Genomic DNA, 17,295 nt, shown 5'->3' with positions numbered 1-17,295 from the left:
TTATGGTTTACGAGTGTATGTTATACAAAAAATAATTTAAAAAATTTTAAACTTGTTCTATTTTCCCCATCATTTCATTCTTACTGAAACATCTTAAACTATAAAAGATTTAAATCTAACAACAGAGTTAATCCATAAAAAAAACAATTTTTGTAAGTTGCGGAAAAGGTCCGGGAGGACATCCCAGAATGCAATTTTCGTCAATTAACAGGAGTTTCGCTAAGTGGATAGGCTTTGTTACACAAAGCCATTTTAAAAGCATACATTTGTGTGAGTTGATACATGAAGTCAGTAACTGTAAACAACATTAATCACTCCTCACCGATTAATTTAACAATTTCGTTTCTTTAATAAAGAGTAAAACTTTATTTTCAAAAGTAGTTAACCAAACTTTTAACCTGTTAAAAAAAAAAATCCTAAAAAAACTAAATTTATATTGATTAAATGTGTGTTAAAAAAAATACCTATTATCATCTTTTCATACGTTAAAAAATACACAATGCATATCCGGGTCTTATTTTATGTATAAAAAATATATCCTACCTGCTGCCTTTTTTTTTTGTTACTCTACCCTTATTATATTTTGTAGTAACATTTTTCTATACAGCTAAAACTACAAATTTAATATCCATAGAAAAAGAAATTATAAAATAGAAAAAAAAAAAAAAATTTAAATGTGAGAAAATCTGTTATAATTTATACTACTGTACCATTACTATTCAAAATTTAATTTATTAGTGTTGGTATAATATGTTAACATGGTACTTTTTAGATGTCTTCTGCATCAAGTCAAACAATAGATGAAGTTTTTAGCCAAAAACAAATACCTATCAAGCTTCCCCCTATACCAAAGCTCATTTCCAAGAATGACAAGTTTGATAGCAGTGTTCTGCTAAAGCATAGAAGAGCTAAAGAAACTGAATCTGATTTGACTGAAAAAATGTTTGTTTTTCCAATTTTTTTATACTGAATGTGTGCGTGTGTGTGTGTGTGTGTGTGTGTGTGTGTGTTTATATATATATATATATATATATATATATATATATATATATATATATATATATATATATATATATATATATATATATATATACTATAAAGACAATGTTGTTCCATGTATTTTTAATGCATTTAATTTATTTTTTTCTGATATAACTTTTTCCCATTTGTCTTATAAAAGCCTAAAGATCTTGCATATTGAGTAGTATAATGTAAATCAGTAGTATAGAACTTTTCAAAAAGCATTAATGATACTTTAAACACATCACTTGATATTACAAGTTTTAACATTTATATCATACACTTAATAAGCATTTATATGTAGAATCATCAGGACAATATTATTTGACAGTTTATTTATTTTTTAGAATAGCCAAAGCCATTAATTCAAAGTTCAAAACAATTGATACTTTAAATAAAGTTCAGAAGAATGAAAAAAAACTGGAAATACTTCCTTTAGTAAGTATTTGATTTTTTCAAGTATTTAAACTTCAATAAAAATATTTATGCAGTATTTTAATTCTTATCTATACGTTATATTAAAAAGGTATTTCAAAAGTAACTATGTGTAATTTTAACTATATGCAATTATTTTTATGAGGCTTAAAACCTTTATTTATAAAAAAAAATGTCTGATTTATTTTTAAAAAATTAGAGAATTTCAAGAGAAAGACAAATTAAGGTAAGATTTTAAATAATTTTATTTTTTAAATTTAACTTACAATTGCATATTTACATTTCATACTTGTTATGCACATACATTAGGTTTAAGTTTATTGATTCTGAACTTTTTTTGAATATAGATAAATTACCAATTTTTGAAGAAGTGCGTGAGTAATGCTCCAGTAGCTGTAATGCCAGTTTCATGGTGGGATTCAATCATGGATTTAGTACCAGATGATTTAGTCCAGTCACATTCGTTAGCACTTAACATTCAAAGTTTGCGCAATGAGGTTGCTGAAGATCATGTTAAAAGTATGAAAAAAGCTGCTAGTAAGTAACAAGTTATGCCTTACAAGTTACATGTCTTACAATAGTTTAGATGCTTCATACCTAAGTAGTAGTTTAAATATATCAAATATGATATATAGGACTAGTTTTACCTCTAAGTTCCTAATATTAGTATTACAGGTTTTTTATACTAAATAAATTTTACTTTTTTTGCCCTTGTCAGTTATAATTCCTAACATATGATTTAAAATCTTTGTTTATAATTTTATTTTTGGTTCAAATCAGGATTTTGAGCTGGCCACCACATTAAATCAATTTTTTTAGCTTCAAACCATGCTATTATCTTTGTTCTAACATGGATTCTAGCACTGTTTTATTGGAAAAAAAGCCTTTTGCGGTTATACTTATTCTTAAATGGAATCAGTATTAACCCTTATAAATGTATGTAATCTCCATTATTCAGTACAAAACTAAATTTAGCTTTCCATTTGCACAGAAAACAAGCCAGACCACTAATAAACCTCTCCAGATATTTCTGATTTTAAAAGATTGTGGTTCTTTTCTCAAGTTATGCCAATATCTATCCAATCTATCATGATCATCTAAATTAAATTTCCCTTATTTTAAAAAAATTGCATCTAAATTAAATTTTTTTTCTTTGAAAAGAAAAGGTTTCAGATTTGGTATTTTATTCATTTCAGCTCAAACAATATTTAGATTGTCATAAATAGCCTGTCTAATTGTTTCTTTACAAACATAGACTGTTATCTCTAACATAACTTGGGACTAAGATTTAGTTGAATTAGATACCAATCTTACAATTCAAAGACAAAATCTTACATTTTACAAAGACACAATCTTACAAAGACACAATCTTACAATTCATAGACTCTCTTTGAAATGTAAAAATGGTATCTAACTTAACTAAATCTTTGTCCCAAGTTATACTACAGAAAGTTTCTTTTACTTTAGTTTCCATTCGTTTTTGCCATTTTTAAAGGGGTTTTTCAAGAAGTTTCTGATGTAAGATGCTTTGATTTATTGAGTCTGTTGGTATATTCCTGATTTGAGAATTTTTCTTCATGAAAAGGTAAACTTTTGCTGTTTTCTACACCAGTTAGAGCATTTCCATGAGGCACTTTCAAAGCTTTGATGAAGAAGGAACAGGCAGTTCTGGTAAGCTTGCAGATACCATGTACATCAGATGGTATGTGCAGAAGTCTTTAAAGAAGTTTTTGGAGTTAGTACAACTAGAACAGATATTGTTATACAAGAGCTTTGAAATGTTCTGGTCAAAAATAAGAAAAGCACAAATTAAATCAATAAAACAAGAAGTTATTACTTTTTTTTCCAATATTTTACAGTTTAAAAACAAATCAAATATGCTGATTTGTCTTTCAATTGTAGAATTTTGATTGCCATGTGATTTATTTTAGAAAGAACTTCTTACATTTAATTTAAAATTCCATGGAGATTATCTTCCTTTTTGAGTGCTTATCGCCATGCAAGTTGGATGTCCAAAATCATGTAGATCACAAAGAATTAATTTTTTTTGTCACCGATTCAAGTTGACTAAGCATGAAAGTAGATCAATTGGTTTATTGCTACTTACTTGAAGGAACTCATGCAGCATTCTAATGCTAGTCAAAAAGAAGAAAGTTGAATTTGCAGTTCACACTTGTCCAAAATTGGAAATAACTACTCCGAAGCTTCCCGAAAAAACCCTTTGGAGCGGAGTATCTACATATGTTCCTGATTAGAAAAATGAAAAAAATGAAATCCTTCATGACCGTCCGAGCGAGAAATTTCAGTTTAAAAAATAAGATTTTTGCCAAAAAAAATTTTAATTTTTTTTTTCAAAATTTGATGAAAAAATCAGTTCTTAAGTATTAGTGGCACATCCCTAATAAAATATTGAACCAAATTTCGGGAAAAGGCATTTTAATGACATATTCATGTTTTCATTCGTGGAATGCACAACTCAAAAATGCCAAACTCAGCAAAAAATCATGAAGACTGTCGGAAGTCAGTTTGTCTCCTCTGTATGAAAAAATGTTCTAGGGAGCTAACAAGTTTTCTTAAAGACCAAGTCAAGAGTCTGATTTCTCAGGATGTTGACTTTTGTGACACACGAGTCCCACTTGGAATGTGTGATTCTTGCAGACTGCTTCTGAGGAGAAAGAAAAATGGTGAGAATGTCTCTGTCCCTCCCATTTTTGATTTCTCATCTGTCATCCCTAGGCCTGAGACAAGAGGACAGCAGTGTGATTGCATCATTTGCAAAATTGGACACCTGAAAGCATTGCAAAAGCACCCATTTGAAATGCCACAACAGCCTTTACCATCCCAAGACCAAAGAAGATGTTCTGATTGCCTCTCCTTAATTGGAAGAGGAGTACCTCATCAATGCAATCAGTTCACATTCAGGCATAACATAAAGATGTTGGCATCAAAAGATTCCAAAGTCAGTGAACAGATTGCTTCAGCAGTCATTTCATCTAAAGAGGCTTCTCCTCATGGAACCCTAAGAATAGCACAAAGTGGTGGTGGGCGACCTTCGCCAATTACTCCAGGTAACAGTAACTTGCAAATCTTTTATCTGATAGTAATTAAAACTTTGTCATTGTCTTTGTCTTTTACAAAAGAAAAAACCTTTAACAAATAAAATTTGCAGTTCAAATCTAAACTTTACTTTCCATAAAGAAAACTTGGTTGTTTATGTGAAAAATTTGCTCCTACTCATAGCAATGTTTTTAATACAGGTGCAGCAAGCGCAAAAAGACTCTTTGGTGATGAAGTAGTTCTAAAAGCCCAAGACCTTGCAAACATTCAGACAAACACAGGGCTGTCTAATGCAAGCGTCAAAAAATTGGCCTCAACATTGAACCATGTTGCACAAGCCAGAGTTGTTGAACCTCAATTCCGGGCAAAATTCCATCAAATAGGTACACAACTATCTGAACATTTCACTCACACAAACATAACTGTGACACATGAAAAGTCTCAGACAAAGAAACAAATTGTGGTTCACTGCAAGAATCTCTCTGAACTTCTCAATGATGTCTTGCTCAAAAGACAAGTGTATAAAGAGCACATAGTCAAGCTTGGAATTGACGGTGGTGGTGGTTTCCTCAAGGTTAGCCTTGGGATTCAAGAAGATGAATTGATTTCTCAAGTTCAAGCTCCACCAGACAAGAAGACACTTACATCTTTTGCAGCAAAAGACAGTGGTGTGAAATCTCAACTTCTTGTTGCTGTAGCAGAGGATGTACCAGAAAACTATGAGAATTTGAGAACAATACTATCTCTCATCTTCTCTGAGCGAGTTGACTTTCTTCTTTCAAGTGACCTGAAGGTGGCAAACCTTGTGTGTGGGCTTCAGTCACATGCCAGCTCACACCCTTGCACATGGTGTGACATTGACCACAATAGGTTATCACAGAATGGTAACTTTCGAACCTTTGGATCCATCAGAAGATCTTATGCCTCATTTAAAGCAGCTGGTTTAGACATGAAAAAGGCTAAACAATTTCAGAATGTGGTGCATGAGCCCCTCTTGGATTTTTCTGACAATGCACTTGTTCTTGACATCATACCACCAATGGAGCTACATCTCCTTCTCGGTGTAGTGAACCATCTGTTCAAGGCACTAAAGGACTCCTGGCCTGAGGCTGAAGAATGGCCTAAAGCTCTTCATATCAAAGAACAGCCTTTTCACGGAGGGCAGTTTGCTGGGAATGAATGCCGCAAACTCCTCAAAAATGTTGACCTTCTTCAAAGACAAGCAGAGAATTGTTCAGCTTTTCATGTTTTTCCATTCATCGACACTTTGAGAAAGTTTGATGCAGTTGTGAATGCCTGCTTTGGAAATCATCTGGATTCAAACTACTCAAAGAAAATTGACCAATTTCAACTGGCTTTCCTCTCCTTGCCAAAAGTAAGTGTGAGTCCAAAAGTCCACACTGTCTTCTTTCATGTCAAGGATTTCATTGATCGTCAAAAAAAGTCTCTTGGACCATTCAGCGAACAGACAACAGAAGCCCTTCATCACAGTTTCCGAACCCACTGGGTGAGATACAAAAGGCCTCTGGGTCATCCAGACTATCCAGAAAAGTTGCTGAGTTGCATAGTAGATTTCAACAGCAAGCGTCTTTAATGCAAAGTTATCAAGAAAACATCGTCTCTTTGTTTCAGTTTATTTATGTTTTAGTTTTTCAAAAAAGCTGGTCTAACTAACATTAAAGCTGCCCCCAACTCAATTTTTTAAAGAGTACATTGTTTTCTCACATTGTTTTCTCACATTATTTCTTTGTTATGTGTTCATAGAATAAAAAGAATAAAAGCAATCTACAGTGGACAATTGTTAAATCATTTTTAAAAAAATCAAAATTAAACTTGCTAAACAATCATTTTACTTTTGATTTTGAAGTTTTTTAAACATTTTAGTGACTTACCCATGCATCAGGGATCTGTTATGTAGTGTAGATCAATGTTTAGTGAATAAAAAATGTGTTTTCTTTTGATTGCAAAAAAATATTTTTTGTCGCAATTTCTTGCATTTTAAAACTAAAATTTCTTGCTCGGACGGTCATGAAGGATTTCATTTTTTTCATTTTTCTAATCAGGAACATATGTAGATACTTCGCTCCAAAGGGTTTTTTCGGGAAGCTTCGGAGTAATTATTTCCCATTTCGGACAAGTGTGAGTTCAAAGGATCTTTAAGCACTTCATAATGTAAAGTTTCTAACAGATTTTCTCCTGAAAATGCTTCTACATGACTTCAAAACCCATCCTTTGTGAAATCAAAAGTGGTGGTCTAATTTAAAACTTTGTACAGGATTACATTGAATGAGGAATTGCACTGGAATCATCTATCAATCTTTGAATTTTGTGAAATTGTTATATTTTAACTGTTTTTATGGTTGAAGTAATAAAAGACTTTCTTTTACAATTAAATTAAGGTTGCTTTCTGAAAAAGCAGCAACCCCATTAAAGTGTAGAAAAAGTAATTAATCCTTATGTATATCACTCAACATTAGTGGTATTAAGGGATGTATTTTCTGGCTTGAGATGTATGAATTGTCCTTGGCCATAATATATCTGGAGTATAATCTAGATCAATTTACCCTGAATATAGTCCAGACTGGGGATATATTATCAGCTGTTACACCACTATTTTTACTGTTGTGTCAATAATTATCTCTATCAATAATTATCTTTTACTTAGTTTGTTTTTATTGTTAATCTAATTACAAGTTGTTTCTAATTTTTTTAGTTTTTTTTATCATGCTTTTTATGTTAAAGATTGATAGTAACTTAATATTTATTTCTTTGGGTAGTATTACCCTTAAGATTCATAAAACAACAAATAAAAGTTGTATTTTTTGTTAACAGTTCAGTATGTGCTGCTTAAACCCAAGGTGTTAGGACTAGAAGATGATGAAGATTTACCAAATGAACCAGTGTAATCTTTTTTATCTAAAAAATTTCTTATAGTAGTTTTAAAAGTTATTTAAAAACCAGCGTTTTTACAGTTACTTTGGAATTTAAAGATCATTAGTAAGAGAAATTGATTTAAGATTCTCTAAATTTAGTTCAATTGACAAAATTGTCATATCCAAGCAAGTTAAAGAGAGGTTTTTTTTTTATCATTTTTTAGTGGGCTAGACTTTTCCTCAACATGGCATTCATCATTTGTCTATGCACGAGATAGAATAAAGCGAAATCTTCATTGTTTGCACCCTTCACATCAAGCTATATTGCAAATCTGCCAAAATGATATTTATTCTAAACTACTGTTAGTTGATGTCTCTAATATTAGGTATGCTGTAATTATTTGTTTAACTAAAAAAGTAACATAATCCTATTTTATATTAAAAGAAGAACAAGTAATTATATTTATGCTTACTGTGTGAGGTTCACTGAAAGAAATGCTTAACGACCCAAACAATTTGAAAACAAAAATTTTTTTTACTAGTTATGGAGATCTTTTTTTTTTTTTAAAAAAAAAAAAAAAAAAATTTATATCATTGTTGAGCATCCATACCTTCTTTTACATGCTAAACAGAGGAAGAGGTGCTATAGAATGCAAGCACATGTTAAATGATGTAATACTGGAATGTCGCAAAACAGAGGACAAACTAATGCATAGGTAAGCTACAAACACTTGATGTTATGACTTCAAAAGATGTTATGAGAGCTTTTTTACTTTTATTAACTAAAAGTTTTAAAAATTTGTAGGACTATTTGATTTATTTTTTTAATGTAAATAAGATTTTTGTAGATGTGTTTTTATTTTACTGTGGTATTTTACTTTTTTTAGCTGGTATCCTGATATTGTGAGAATCTTTGTTAACAAAAGTGAATTTTGTCACTTAAAAGAAGAACTTTTTGATTCATTTTACAACAGCGTCACTACCCTCACTTCTATACAGGTGAGAGAGTGACTTATATACTTTACCTAGAGTTTAAGTAAACCTATTTAAAGATTATTTCGATTTTGTTTTGTTTAATTCTGACTTTTTTTTTTTCATTAAGAAGCCAAATAATTTAATAAGTATCAATAAAATAATTTATCATACTTAACAGAAGAACTTAGCTTATTTGTAGCACCAAAAAGTTATGAATAAAGCTTTGTGAAAAGTTTGTTTTTACAAAATGATTGAAGACTATCCATTGCAAAACATTTTATGAAAATTTTTTAAAGATTTTTAAACTTTATATTTTGATTATATTTGAGTATACTAATCAGTCAAAGATTTTGTAATGTTGATTTCTAATGTTTTGCTATTTTTTCTTTTAGTTAAAAAGAATTATCCTTCAGACTTTAGAAAAGTATGTGACTTTATTTGAAGAATATTCTGAGCATTTACTACCATTATTTAAAATGGAGTTAATATTTGATGATACAATACAATTTTATCCTGGGATGGATGAACTAGAAGAAGCTGTTATAAAATGTGCTTCAGCTATAATGGCATCATTACAAGCAGTTCCAACTGTTCAAGTAAGTTTATTTTTAAACAGTCAATATAAATAATTTATAAATGGATCTATGAATCCATCTATAAATTTATATATATGTATATTGTTTATATGTCTCTGTATCAATCTATAAATCAAATATTTAAAATACAACCAAAATTGTTATTTGATTTTTATTTTAACCATTATTTTGTAGTCATGGTTAACTGGCAGTACTAATCCTGTATGTATTGATGCTAAAATTGATTCAGCTGTTTCAAACAGAAAATTTATACTTTTAAAATCAAGAACAATGGGTTATTTGGAACCTGTTAAGAACTATAAAAATGAAATAGGTAATCAACTATATGAAGAAATGTGAAATAGTAGCCATTATATAAGTGGATTGAGTGCAAAAGGAATTTTTTTTTAATTTAAGATTTTTATGAAACATTTTAAATTTCACAGAAATTATTGTTATTAGAAACCCAATTTCAAGATATAGTCAGTGGAGATACAGAAAGATGTTTAAATGAGTTTTTGGAAAGCCAGCATTCTTTTGAAGAATATGTGCAAGTAAAAATATTTTTAAATTTAGCAACACAATTATTAATGATAAGTAGAATAAGTAGCTGAGATACTTTTGATTTTATTTACTTTGATTGATGATTACACTTATTTTGTTATAGGAAATAGAAAAATATAAAGCAGTTATACAAAAAATATCATCTATTCACACAATAACACATTTCCAGATCATTCAACTAGATTGTGATGACATGAAGAGAGGCCTAATCTCTAAAGTGAACTCGTATGTGGACATTTTATTGACAAAGCTTCTTGCCGATCATCGAGCAGATAGTATCAAGTAATTCACAAACTAGTTCTTAATAATGTTATTTATCATTCTTTTTGTTCTTTTTAATGTTATTATTATCATTATCATTATTCTTGTTACTTTTATTATTATTATTTTGTTATTATTACTTGTTGTTGTTGTTGTTGTTGCTGTTGTTGTTGTTGTTATTGTTGTTGTTGTTGTTGTTATTATTAATGTTATTATTGTTATTGTTATTATTATTATTATTATTATTGTTATTATTATTATTATTATTATTATTATTATTATTGTTATTATTATTATTATTATTATTATTATTATTATTATTATTATTATTATTATTATTATTATTATTATTATTATTATTATTATTTTTATTATTATTATTATTTTTATTATTATTATTATTATTATTATTATTATTGTTATTATTGTTATTATTATTATTATTATTATTATTATTATTATTGTTATTATTATTGTTATTGTTATTATTATTATTATTATTATTATTATTATTATTATTTTTAGTATTATTGTTATTATTAGTATTATTAGTATTATTATTATTATTATTGTTATTATTATTATTATTGTTATTATTATTATTATTATTATTATTATTATTATTATTATTATTATTATTGTTATTATTATTATTATTATTATTATTATTATCATTATTATTTAAGTATATATCTTTTAAAGAGACTTATAAAAAACTATATTTAACAACTTTTTTACTTTTTTTTATTACTTAGGATTGTAAATAGATTTGAAACTATTCAAAATGGTATTTTAAAGTACCCTGAAAGTTCTAAAGATGTTATTGATTTGCAGAAGTTTTTAAAAGTTTCTCAAATTGAAACATTGGAGACACTAAAAAGTGAAATAAGAGTGTGTAAATTTTCCATTATTTTGATTACTTAATTCAAAAAGTATTCTTAAAAAAGTATTCCTGTATATGCTCACCAGCCTTTAAATCTTTAGATTAAACTAACTATAAATTTTACAGTTGGAAGTTTTAATAAAATGTATTTCTTGACATTTTCAATTTAGAACAATTACTCTCGTCTAAATTATCTTCTTGAAAATTTTACTTTGTGTGCTGAAGATCTTAACTTAAACAGTACTGTACTACTTTGGCCTACAAAGATTCTTCCTTTTTTTAATGAGGGTGACCAGGTAAGTCATCCTTTTTTTTTTTTTTTTTTTTTTAACTATTTAAGTTTTTTTTAAGAAAATTTGGCAGAAAAAATATAACATTAGTTTTAGGCAGATAAAGAATGAAATTTAGTATTTATAATAAAAGTTTGCTAAATTTTTTCACTCTTTTTTTTCTAAATGATTTAATACAATACTGAATTTTAAAGAATTGGATGGATTTCATACTAATAACTTTATGTTTCATACATTTTTTTCCTCTAATTTGAAAATAAAAAAACCTTTCCATTTCTTAAAACTTATTTTTTTACTATTTTGAGCCATTAATTTTAATTACTTAATGAGGTGATTTATCATTTATTGTACTGATAAAAACTTACACAATGCCAAGTATTTGCAGGTAATTTGTTGTTGTTTCTAGCTCATAGAAAATGCACGGAAAGAAATTGAAGAGGCATTAAAAGAAAAGAGAGAAAAAGTAATCTTGGAGCTAGATAAGATAAAAAGGTATTTTAGTAAAAGTTGAAATAGTATTGGCAGTAATACAGATTGTCGGAGCCAAAAATCTAAAAGTGAATTAATAAATTTCAAAACTAAAATTATAACTAATACTCAAAATTATAACTAATACTCAAAATTATATCTAATACTCAAAAAGTAATAATGTTTGTATTGGTTTATATTCAGTAAAAATGTTTGTATTGGTTTATAAAAATATTCTTGTAGATTTTAAGAATATTTACTAACTACACGCTACAAATACAAATAAACAATCATGTCAATCACCAACATAATTGTCATTAAGGGAATTTTTTTCCCATTTAACATAATTAAAATATATTCATTAAAACCATGAGGACTTTTTTCCACATCCAATACAATTAGTTAGCTAGTTTTACTGGTTTTAGTTTTCATTCCTTTGCAACATTATACTAATTACACTGGTTATATAAATTATTCTGGCCATCAATCTTTTTCTCTATTTTATATGATCATGCTGTTTTCTCAAGTGCAATTTTTTTGTTTTTTACATAATTAAGAAAGGTTGATGAGTTTTCTGAATTTGGAGATATGGAACTTATGCTGCAATATATGAAAGATGTTCAAGCTCTTCAAAAGAAAGTAGCTGAACTGGTTGATATTATTGGTTCTATAAATACTGTAAGTTTAAGTTCTTTTTGCTGTTGTCTTTCCTTTTTAATAAGTAATGGGCTTTCAGTGTATTTTAAAATCATCTGTAAAAGAAAAAAAAAATAGTTTCAAAATTTCTATTTTAAAGACTTAATTTCTTCTTTTTTTGTTGCTTTTGTTTTATATAGAGGAAGTGTGGTGTTGTTTTAATGAAATTTTGTTCTTTTCATCCATAGGAAGAAATTCTATTTAATTGGGAACAGTCAACATATCCAGATATTACATTTATTAATACTACAATTGAACCTTATTTCAAGCTTTATTCGACTGCTGTTAAATGGCAGCGAAGTGAGAAAAAATGGATGGATGGTGCATTTGATGAGCTCGATGCAGAGTTACTTGAAACAGAGGTTAGTTATTTATAAAATGTAAACTGCTAATTTGACAAGCAGATGTTTAGCATTTATTCAATATTCAAATTTTAAACTTAAAGCAATAGAGCTATCAAAGTATAAGAATAACCCTAAGCTTCTTTTGTTTATGCATTTTTTTTTAGGTGGATGATTTTGGAAAAGAGGCTTACAAGCTAGTTAAGATGTTTAATGTTTTAGCACGCAAAGATAAAGAACAAGCCAAGGAGACTATTTTGAATAAACAAGAAATAGATAATTTTGTTCCTTTGAAAGTTGCCTGCAAAGTGCAATCTTTGATAAAAGATTTTAAGGTTATATACAATAGACATTTAAAATTAATAATTGTGTATATGTTTTGCCATAAATGTTTAAAATATTGTTTTGTTTATGGTATGCAATGGATGTTTTTATGATTTTTTTTGTGATTATTCATTTTGATGTAAAATTCATTTGATGTGGAATTCTATTATTTTTAGGAAAACATTCCAATCATTAGCATTCTTTGTAAAAAAGGTTTACGAAAACGTCATTGGGATGCTATGTCTGAAATTGTTGGTGAAAATATTACTCCAGATTCCAGTACAAATCTACGTAAAATGTTAAAATTTAATCTTGTGCCATGCTTAGAGCAGTTAGAAGCTATTAGTGGGGCTGCAAGTAAGGTAAGGTTTTTAAGATATTTAACAGTAATAATTTTATTTTAATGTTTTTTTTTGGAAAGACAACTTGATAAAAACAAAGATGATTAAAAAGTTGCTATAAATATAGGAATTCTCCTTGGAAAAAGCTATTAAGCGTATGCAGGACGACTGGGACTCAGTTTTATTTTGCACTGCCACTTATAGAGATACAGGTGTATCAATTCTTTCTGCAATTGATGAAATGCAAAGTGTGCTGGATGATCAGATTGTAAAAGCACAAACAATGAGAGGATCACCTTTTATTAAACCATTTGAAAAAGAAATCAAGGTTATTATAGTTATAATTATATTTTCACTTTTTTTATTAATCAATTTTACCTTTTCATAGCTTTTTTAAAGATTATCAACTTCCTTAAACAATGAAATTTTTTTAAAAATTATCAGCTTATTTATATAATGAACTTTTTTTGATATGTTTTTATAAATATATTTTCCAGCAATGGGAGAGTCAACTATTGCACATGCAAGAAACTGTAGATGAGTGGTTAAAAGTATTAGCAGTTATCTTATAAGTTATGGTCAATCAGAGTTTTTGAACATAATTCAATTAAAGTTTACTAAAATACACTTTTAGGTCCAATCATCATGGCTGTATTTGGAGCCCATTTTTAGCTCTGATGATATCATGCAACAAATGCCAGAAGAAGGAAAAAAGTTTCTTATTGTTGATGCTAGCTGGAAAGATATTATGAAATATTTGACCAAAGATCCTCGGGTAAAATTGAGTAAACAAAAAGCTCTATTTTTTTAAACAATAACAATTTCTATTTGTCTTGCTAAGTTAAAGGTATGATGAACAACATTAAAAAAGCCTCTTTAGTTTGGTATTTCTCTTACAATCAGGTACTAAGTGCAACATCCATGCCTAATCTTTATGAGCGTCTTTTAAATTGCAATCAATTGTTAGAACAAATTAACAAAGGGCTAAATGCATATTTAGAAAAAAAAAGACTTTTTTTCCCAAGGTGATTATTATCCACTTTTAGGTATAATTTTTAAAATTTTAATTATCTTGTTTTATAATTATTTTGTTTTATAATTATTTTGTTTTATAATTATTTTGTATTACTATTACTTTAAATTTTAATTACTTATACTGCATGTGAGAACTTTAACACAAATTGTTTCAATTTTAACACTTAACTCTTATTCTTAGACAGCTAAATGAAGTAAATTTTTGAGACATAATACATGTCTTTAATAAACATGTCTTTTTTTTCATTAGGTTTTTTTTCTTGTCTAACGATGAGATGTTAGAGATCCTATCAGAGACCAAAGATCCTACTCGTGTTCAACCGCATCTAAAGAAATGTTTTGAAGGAATTTCAAAGCTGCAATTTACACCGAATCTAGATATTTCTCATCTGCTTAGCAGTGAAGGGGAACTGGTAATATGTTATAACTTCAAATGATATGGTATTAAGCTAATAACTAATTCTATAATTAATACCACATTAATACCTGTTAACTAATTGTGTTATTATTTAGATTGCTTTAAGTGAAACTATATCAACAACAGTAGCACGAGGTGCTGTTGAAAAATGGCTGCTACAGGTTGAATTCATGTTTTTATTTAGTATTACTTTACTGTAATAATGTAAACTATTTTAAAAGTGTTAGTGAACTAAAGATTGTTTAAAGAGGTATAGTTCTGAAAAACCTGCCAGTAAGATTATTATAATTATCTTAATTCCTTTTTCTACTTTTGTCTACTTAAATAGTTTGTACCAAAATTATCTTAATGCCCTTTTATCTATTTAAATAGTTGTTGAGTTTATTAAACATTGATTTCAATAATAGTTACAAGCTGTTATGCTGGTCAGCATCAGAGATATTATTGGAAAATCTGTTGCAGTAAGTTTTTTGTTAATAAATTTTATTTTTTAATGGTAGTTTTTAAATTTAAAAATGGATTGAACCTTTTTGAACTTTCAGGCATATAGTACAACTCAAAGAGCTGAATGGGTCAAGGAATGGCCGGGACAGGTTTGAGTTTAATCTTTATAATAAATAATATGTAACTTTAAAAGACATTTTATTTATTTATTTATTTTTTTTGATTTTGTTTTTTTAAAAGCTAAATAATTCATTTGTGATGTAGGTTGTTATTTGTGTGAGTCAAATTTATTGGACATTAAAAGTACATGAGGCAATTCGTTCAGGAGCTAATTGCTTAGCTGAATACTTTACAAAGCTCTCCCAACAAGTAGGTTTTTTACATCAGCTTTAATTAAATTTTATTGAAAAATCTTGTACAAAAAATTTATCTCAAAGTTGGCTATTCCTCATTTGTAGTTAGAAAAAATAATAGAGCTTGTGCGCGGAAAGCTTTCAAAACAGAATCGGATAACTTTAGGAGCTCTTGTTGTGATAGATGTTCATGCTCGTGATGTAGTTCAAGATATGATAGCTCATGGTGAAGCTTGTTTTTTCTTCTATTATTTCTTGTTCTTCATTATTACTCTATTTACTCTTCTTTTGTATTGTTTCTTGTACATTTTATTGCTACTTGTAATCTTCTATTGTTTAATTTATGTTTATTTTAACAAAATAAATTCTAGGAGTTCAATCAGAAAATGACTTTAATTGGCTTTCACAACTGCGCTATTACTGGGAAGAAACTAACTGCTTTGTACGCATAACAAATGCTACTGTTAGATATGCTTATGAATATTTGGGTAACTCTGCTAGGTATTGTTACATGAACCTTTTCAAATTATTTATATTTATTTTAATCTTCAGTCTATTTGCCTAAATATCTTTTAAAAAAAGTAACAAAGTTGTTGAGAGTTTTATCAAAACATGACAGTTTAAATAATTCTGTTGTTTAAATATTTTAGTTATTCTTTACAAAATAAAAAAGTAAGTGCATTAATTATAGATTGGTTATTACGCCATTGACTGATCGTTGTTATCGCACTCTAATTGGTGCTTTTCACTTGAATTTAAATGGTGCACCTGAGGGCCCAGCTGGCACAGGGAAAACAGAAACAACTAAGGTTTTTAAATGTATTTAAAGTGTATGTATAAGATAAGGTTTGTATTGACAAAATGTCTTATTAGTAACTGTAACAAATTTTTTCAGGATTTATCAAAAGCACTTGCCATTCAGTGTGTTGTATTTAATTGTTCTGATGGTCTTGATTATTTACAAATGGGAAAGGTGAAAAGTGTTAATAGTTAATTTTGCTATTGTACATTTTAAATTTTTCTTTAAAATTGTTAATTTTCATAACTATATAGCTGTTAAAGAATATTATCCGTTTTTAGTTTTTTAAAGGTTTAGCATCTTGTGGTGCATGGGCTTGTTTTGATGAATTCAATCGCATTGAACTTGAAGTTTTGTCAGTTATTGCTCAGCAGGTGAAACATTTTTACATAGGAGAAAAATCAATATTTCTGTTTCATTTTGTTTTAAATTTTTATTTGAGTTTTTAAAAATTGTTCAGATTCTGTGCATTCAACGTGCAGTGGCAGCCAAAGTAGTTGATTTCACATTTGAAGGAACAAAGTTGAAACTTAATCCAAACTGTTATGTTTGTATCACTATGAACCCAGGTTATGCTGGGAGGTCAGAGCTACCTGATAACCTTAAGGTGCTAGAATAGAATTTTTACAATTTTTTCTTGAAAAAAAAATTAGATAGTTAAATAAGGATGATTATATAATACAATCATGTTGTTATCAGATGTGCAGCAGCCCAAGAGTGTGATGCTTTATTATATTATTTTTATCATTTAATTAGAAATGTTAAAAACATTTATTTTAGGTACTGTTTCGAACAGTGGCCATGATGGTTCCTGATTATGCTTTGATTGGTGAAATTATGTTATATTCTTATGGGTTTGTCAATGCTAGAAAACTGGCTGTAAAAATTGTCACTACCTATAAATTATGCTCAGAGCAAGTAGGTTTCAAATTTCTTATTACTTTCATTGCTTTGTACATTCTTTTATAGAAATGACTATTATTTCATACTAGATATGAGTTTTAATGCAAATTAGTCATAAGTTCATGCAACAATAAAGTTAACTAATAATATCTTTATTTCTCACAACTAAAAATGGACTACCTTCTTTATCACATATCAATTTTTGAAGAAATGAAAATTACTACACAACGATGTTTTTTT

At 28.0% G+C, this 17,295-nt stretch overlaps 2 protein-coding genes across 2 annotated transcripts in view; both read left to right on the top strand.

Moving 5' to 3' along the window:
• Positions 1 to 290: 290 nt before the first annotated feature.
• Positions 291 to 17,295, top strand: part of LOC145187459 (dynein axonemal heavy chain 12-like) — a 42,497-nt gene continuing 25,492 nt past the window's right edge. Inside the window, exons 1-36 of the mRNA XM_090079876.1 lie at positions 291 to 676; positions 773 to 942; positions 1,368 to 1,458; positions 1,655 to 1,681; positions 1,803 to 1,992; positions 7,345 to 7,414; positions 7,610 to 7,771; positions 8,018 to 8,101; positions 8,273 to 8,384; positions 8,753 to 8,956; positions 9,131 to 9,269; positions 9,398 to 9,489; positions 9,603 to 9,781; positions 10,516 to 10,651; positions 10,814 to 10,939; positions 11,340 to 11,425; positions 11,959 to 12,079; positions 12,286 to 12,459; positions 12,606 to 12,773; positions 12,939 to 13,124; positions 13,231 to 13,431; positions 13,601 to 13,654; positions 13,738 to 13,878; positions 14,007 to 14,128; positions 14,389 to 14,551; positions 14,652 to 14,717; positions 14,964 to 15,017; positions 15,099 to 15,149; positions 15,265 to 15,369; positions 15,459 to 15,579; positions 15,725 to 15,854; positions 16,045 to 16,162; positions 16,249 to 16,326; positions 16,434 to 16,526; positions 16,613 to 16,759; positions 16,933 to 17,070. Of these exons, the coding sequence (XP_089936002.1) occupies positions 773 to 942; positions 1,368 to 1,458; positions 1,655 to 1,681; positions 1,803 to 1,992; positions 7,345 to 7,414; positions 7,610 to 7,771; positions 8,018 to 8,101; positions 8,273 to 8,384; positions 8,753 to 8,956; positions 9,131 to 9,269; positions 9,398 to 9,489; positions 9,603 to 9,781; positions 10,516 to 10,651; positions 10,814 to 10,939; positions 11,340 to 11,425; positions 11,959 to 12,079; positions 12,286 to 12,459; positions 12,606 to 12,773; positions 12,939 to 13,124; positions 13,231 to 13,431; positions 13,601 to 13,654; positions 13,738 to 13,878; positions 14,007 to 14,128; positions 14,389 to 14,551; positions 14,652 to 14,717; positions 14,964 to 15,017; positions 15,099 to 15,149; positions 15,265 to 15,369; positions 15,459 to 15,579; positions 15,725 to 15,854; positions 16,045 to 16,162; positions 16,249 to 16,326; positions 16,434 to 16,526; positions 16,613 to 16,759; positions 16,933 to 17,070 (4,299 nt within the window). The 5' untranslated portion in view covers positions 291 to 676. The remainder of the gene's footprint in view (positions 677 to 772; positions 943 to 1,367; positions 1,459 to 1,654; positions 1,682 to 1,802; positions 1,993 to 7,344; positions 7,415 to 7,609; positions 7,772 to 8,017; positions 8,102 to 8,272; positions 8,385 to 8,752; positions 8,957 to 9,130; positions 9,270 to 9,397; positions 9,490 to 9,602; positions 9,782 to 10,515; positions 10,652 to 10,813; positions 10,940 to 11,339; positions 11,426 to 11,958; positions 12,080 to 12,285; positions 12,460 to 12,605; positions 12,774 to 12,938; positions 13,125 to 13,230; positions 13,432 to 13,600; positions 13,655 to 13,737; positions 13,879 to 14,006; positions 14,129 to 14,388; positions 14,552 to 14,651; positions 14,718 to 14,963; positions 15,018 to 15,098; positions 15,150 to 15,264; positions 15,370 to 15,458; positions 15,580 to 15,724; positions 15,855 to 16,044; positions 16,163 to 16,248; positions 16,327 to 16,433; positions 16,527 to 16,612; positions 16,760 to 16,932; positions 17,071 to 17,295) is intronic.
• On the top strand, positions 3,938 to 6,206 carry LOC149892545 (uncharacterized). Its single transcript, XM_090080649.1, has 2 exons — positions 3,938 to 4,536; positions 4,654 to 6,206. Exons 1-2 carry the CDS (start codon positions 3,938 to 3,940, stop codon positions 6,104 to 6,106), a joined length of 2,052 nt encoding a protein of 683 aa, XP_089936775.1. The 3' UTR covers positions 6,107 to 6,206.

The sequence above is a fragment of the Hydra viridissima genome, unplaced genomic scaffold (assembly GCF_058129835.1).
Source record: "Hydra viridissima isolate aposymbiotic clone 2 unplaced genomic scaffold, HvirCarnegie_v1 scaffold_2, whole genome shotgun sequence".
In the NCBI taxonomy this organism is placed as follows: Eukaryota; Metazoa; Cnidaria; class Hydrozoa; order Anthoathecata; family Hydridae; genus Hydra; species Hydra viridissima.
This window is presented reverse-complemented; position numbering and strand designations above follow the sequence as displayed.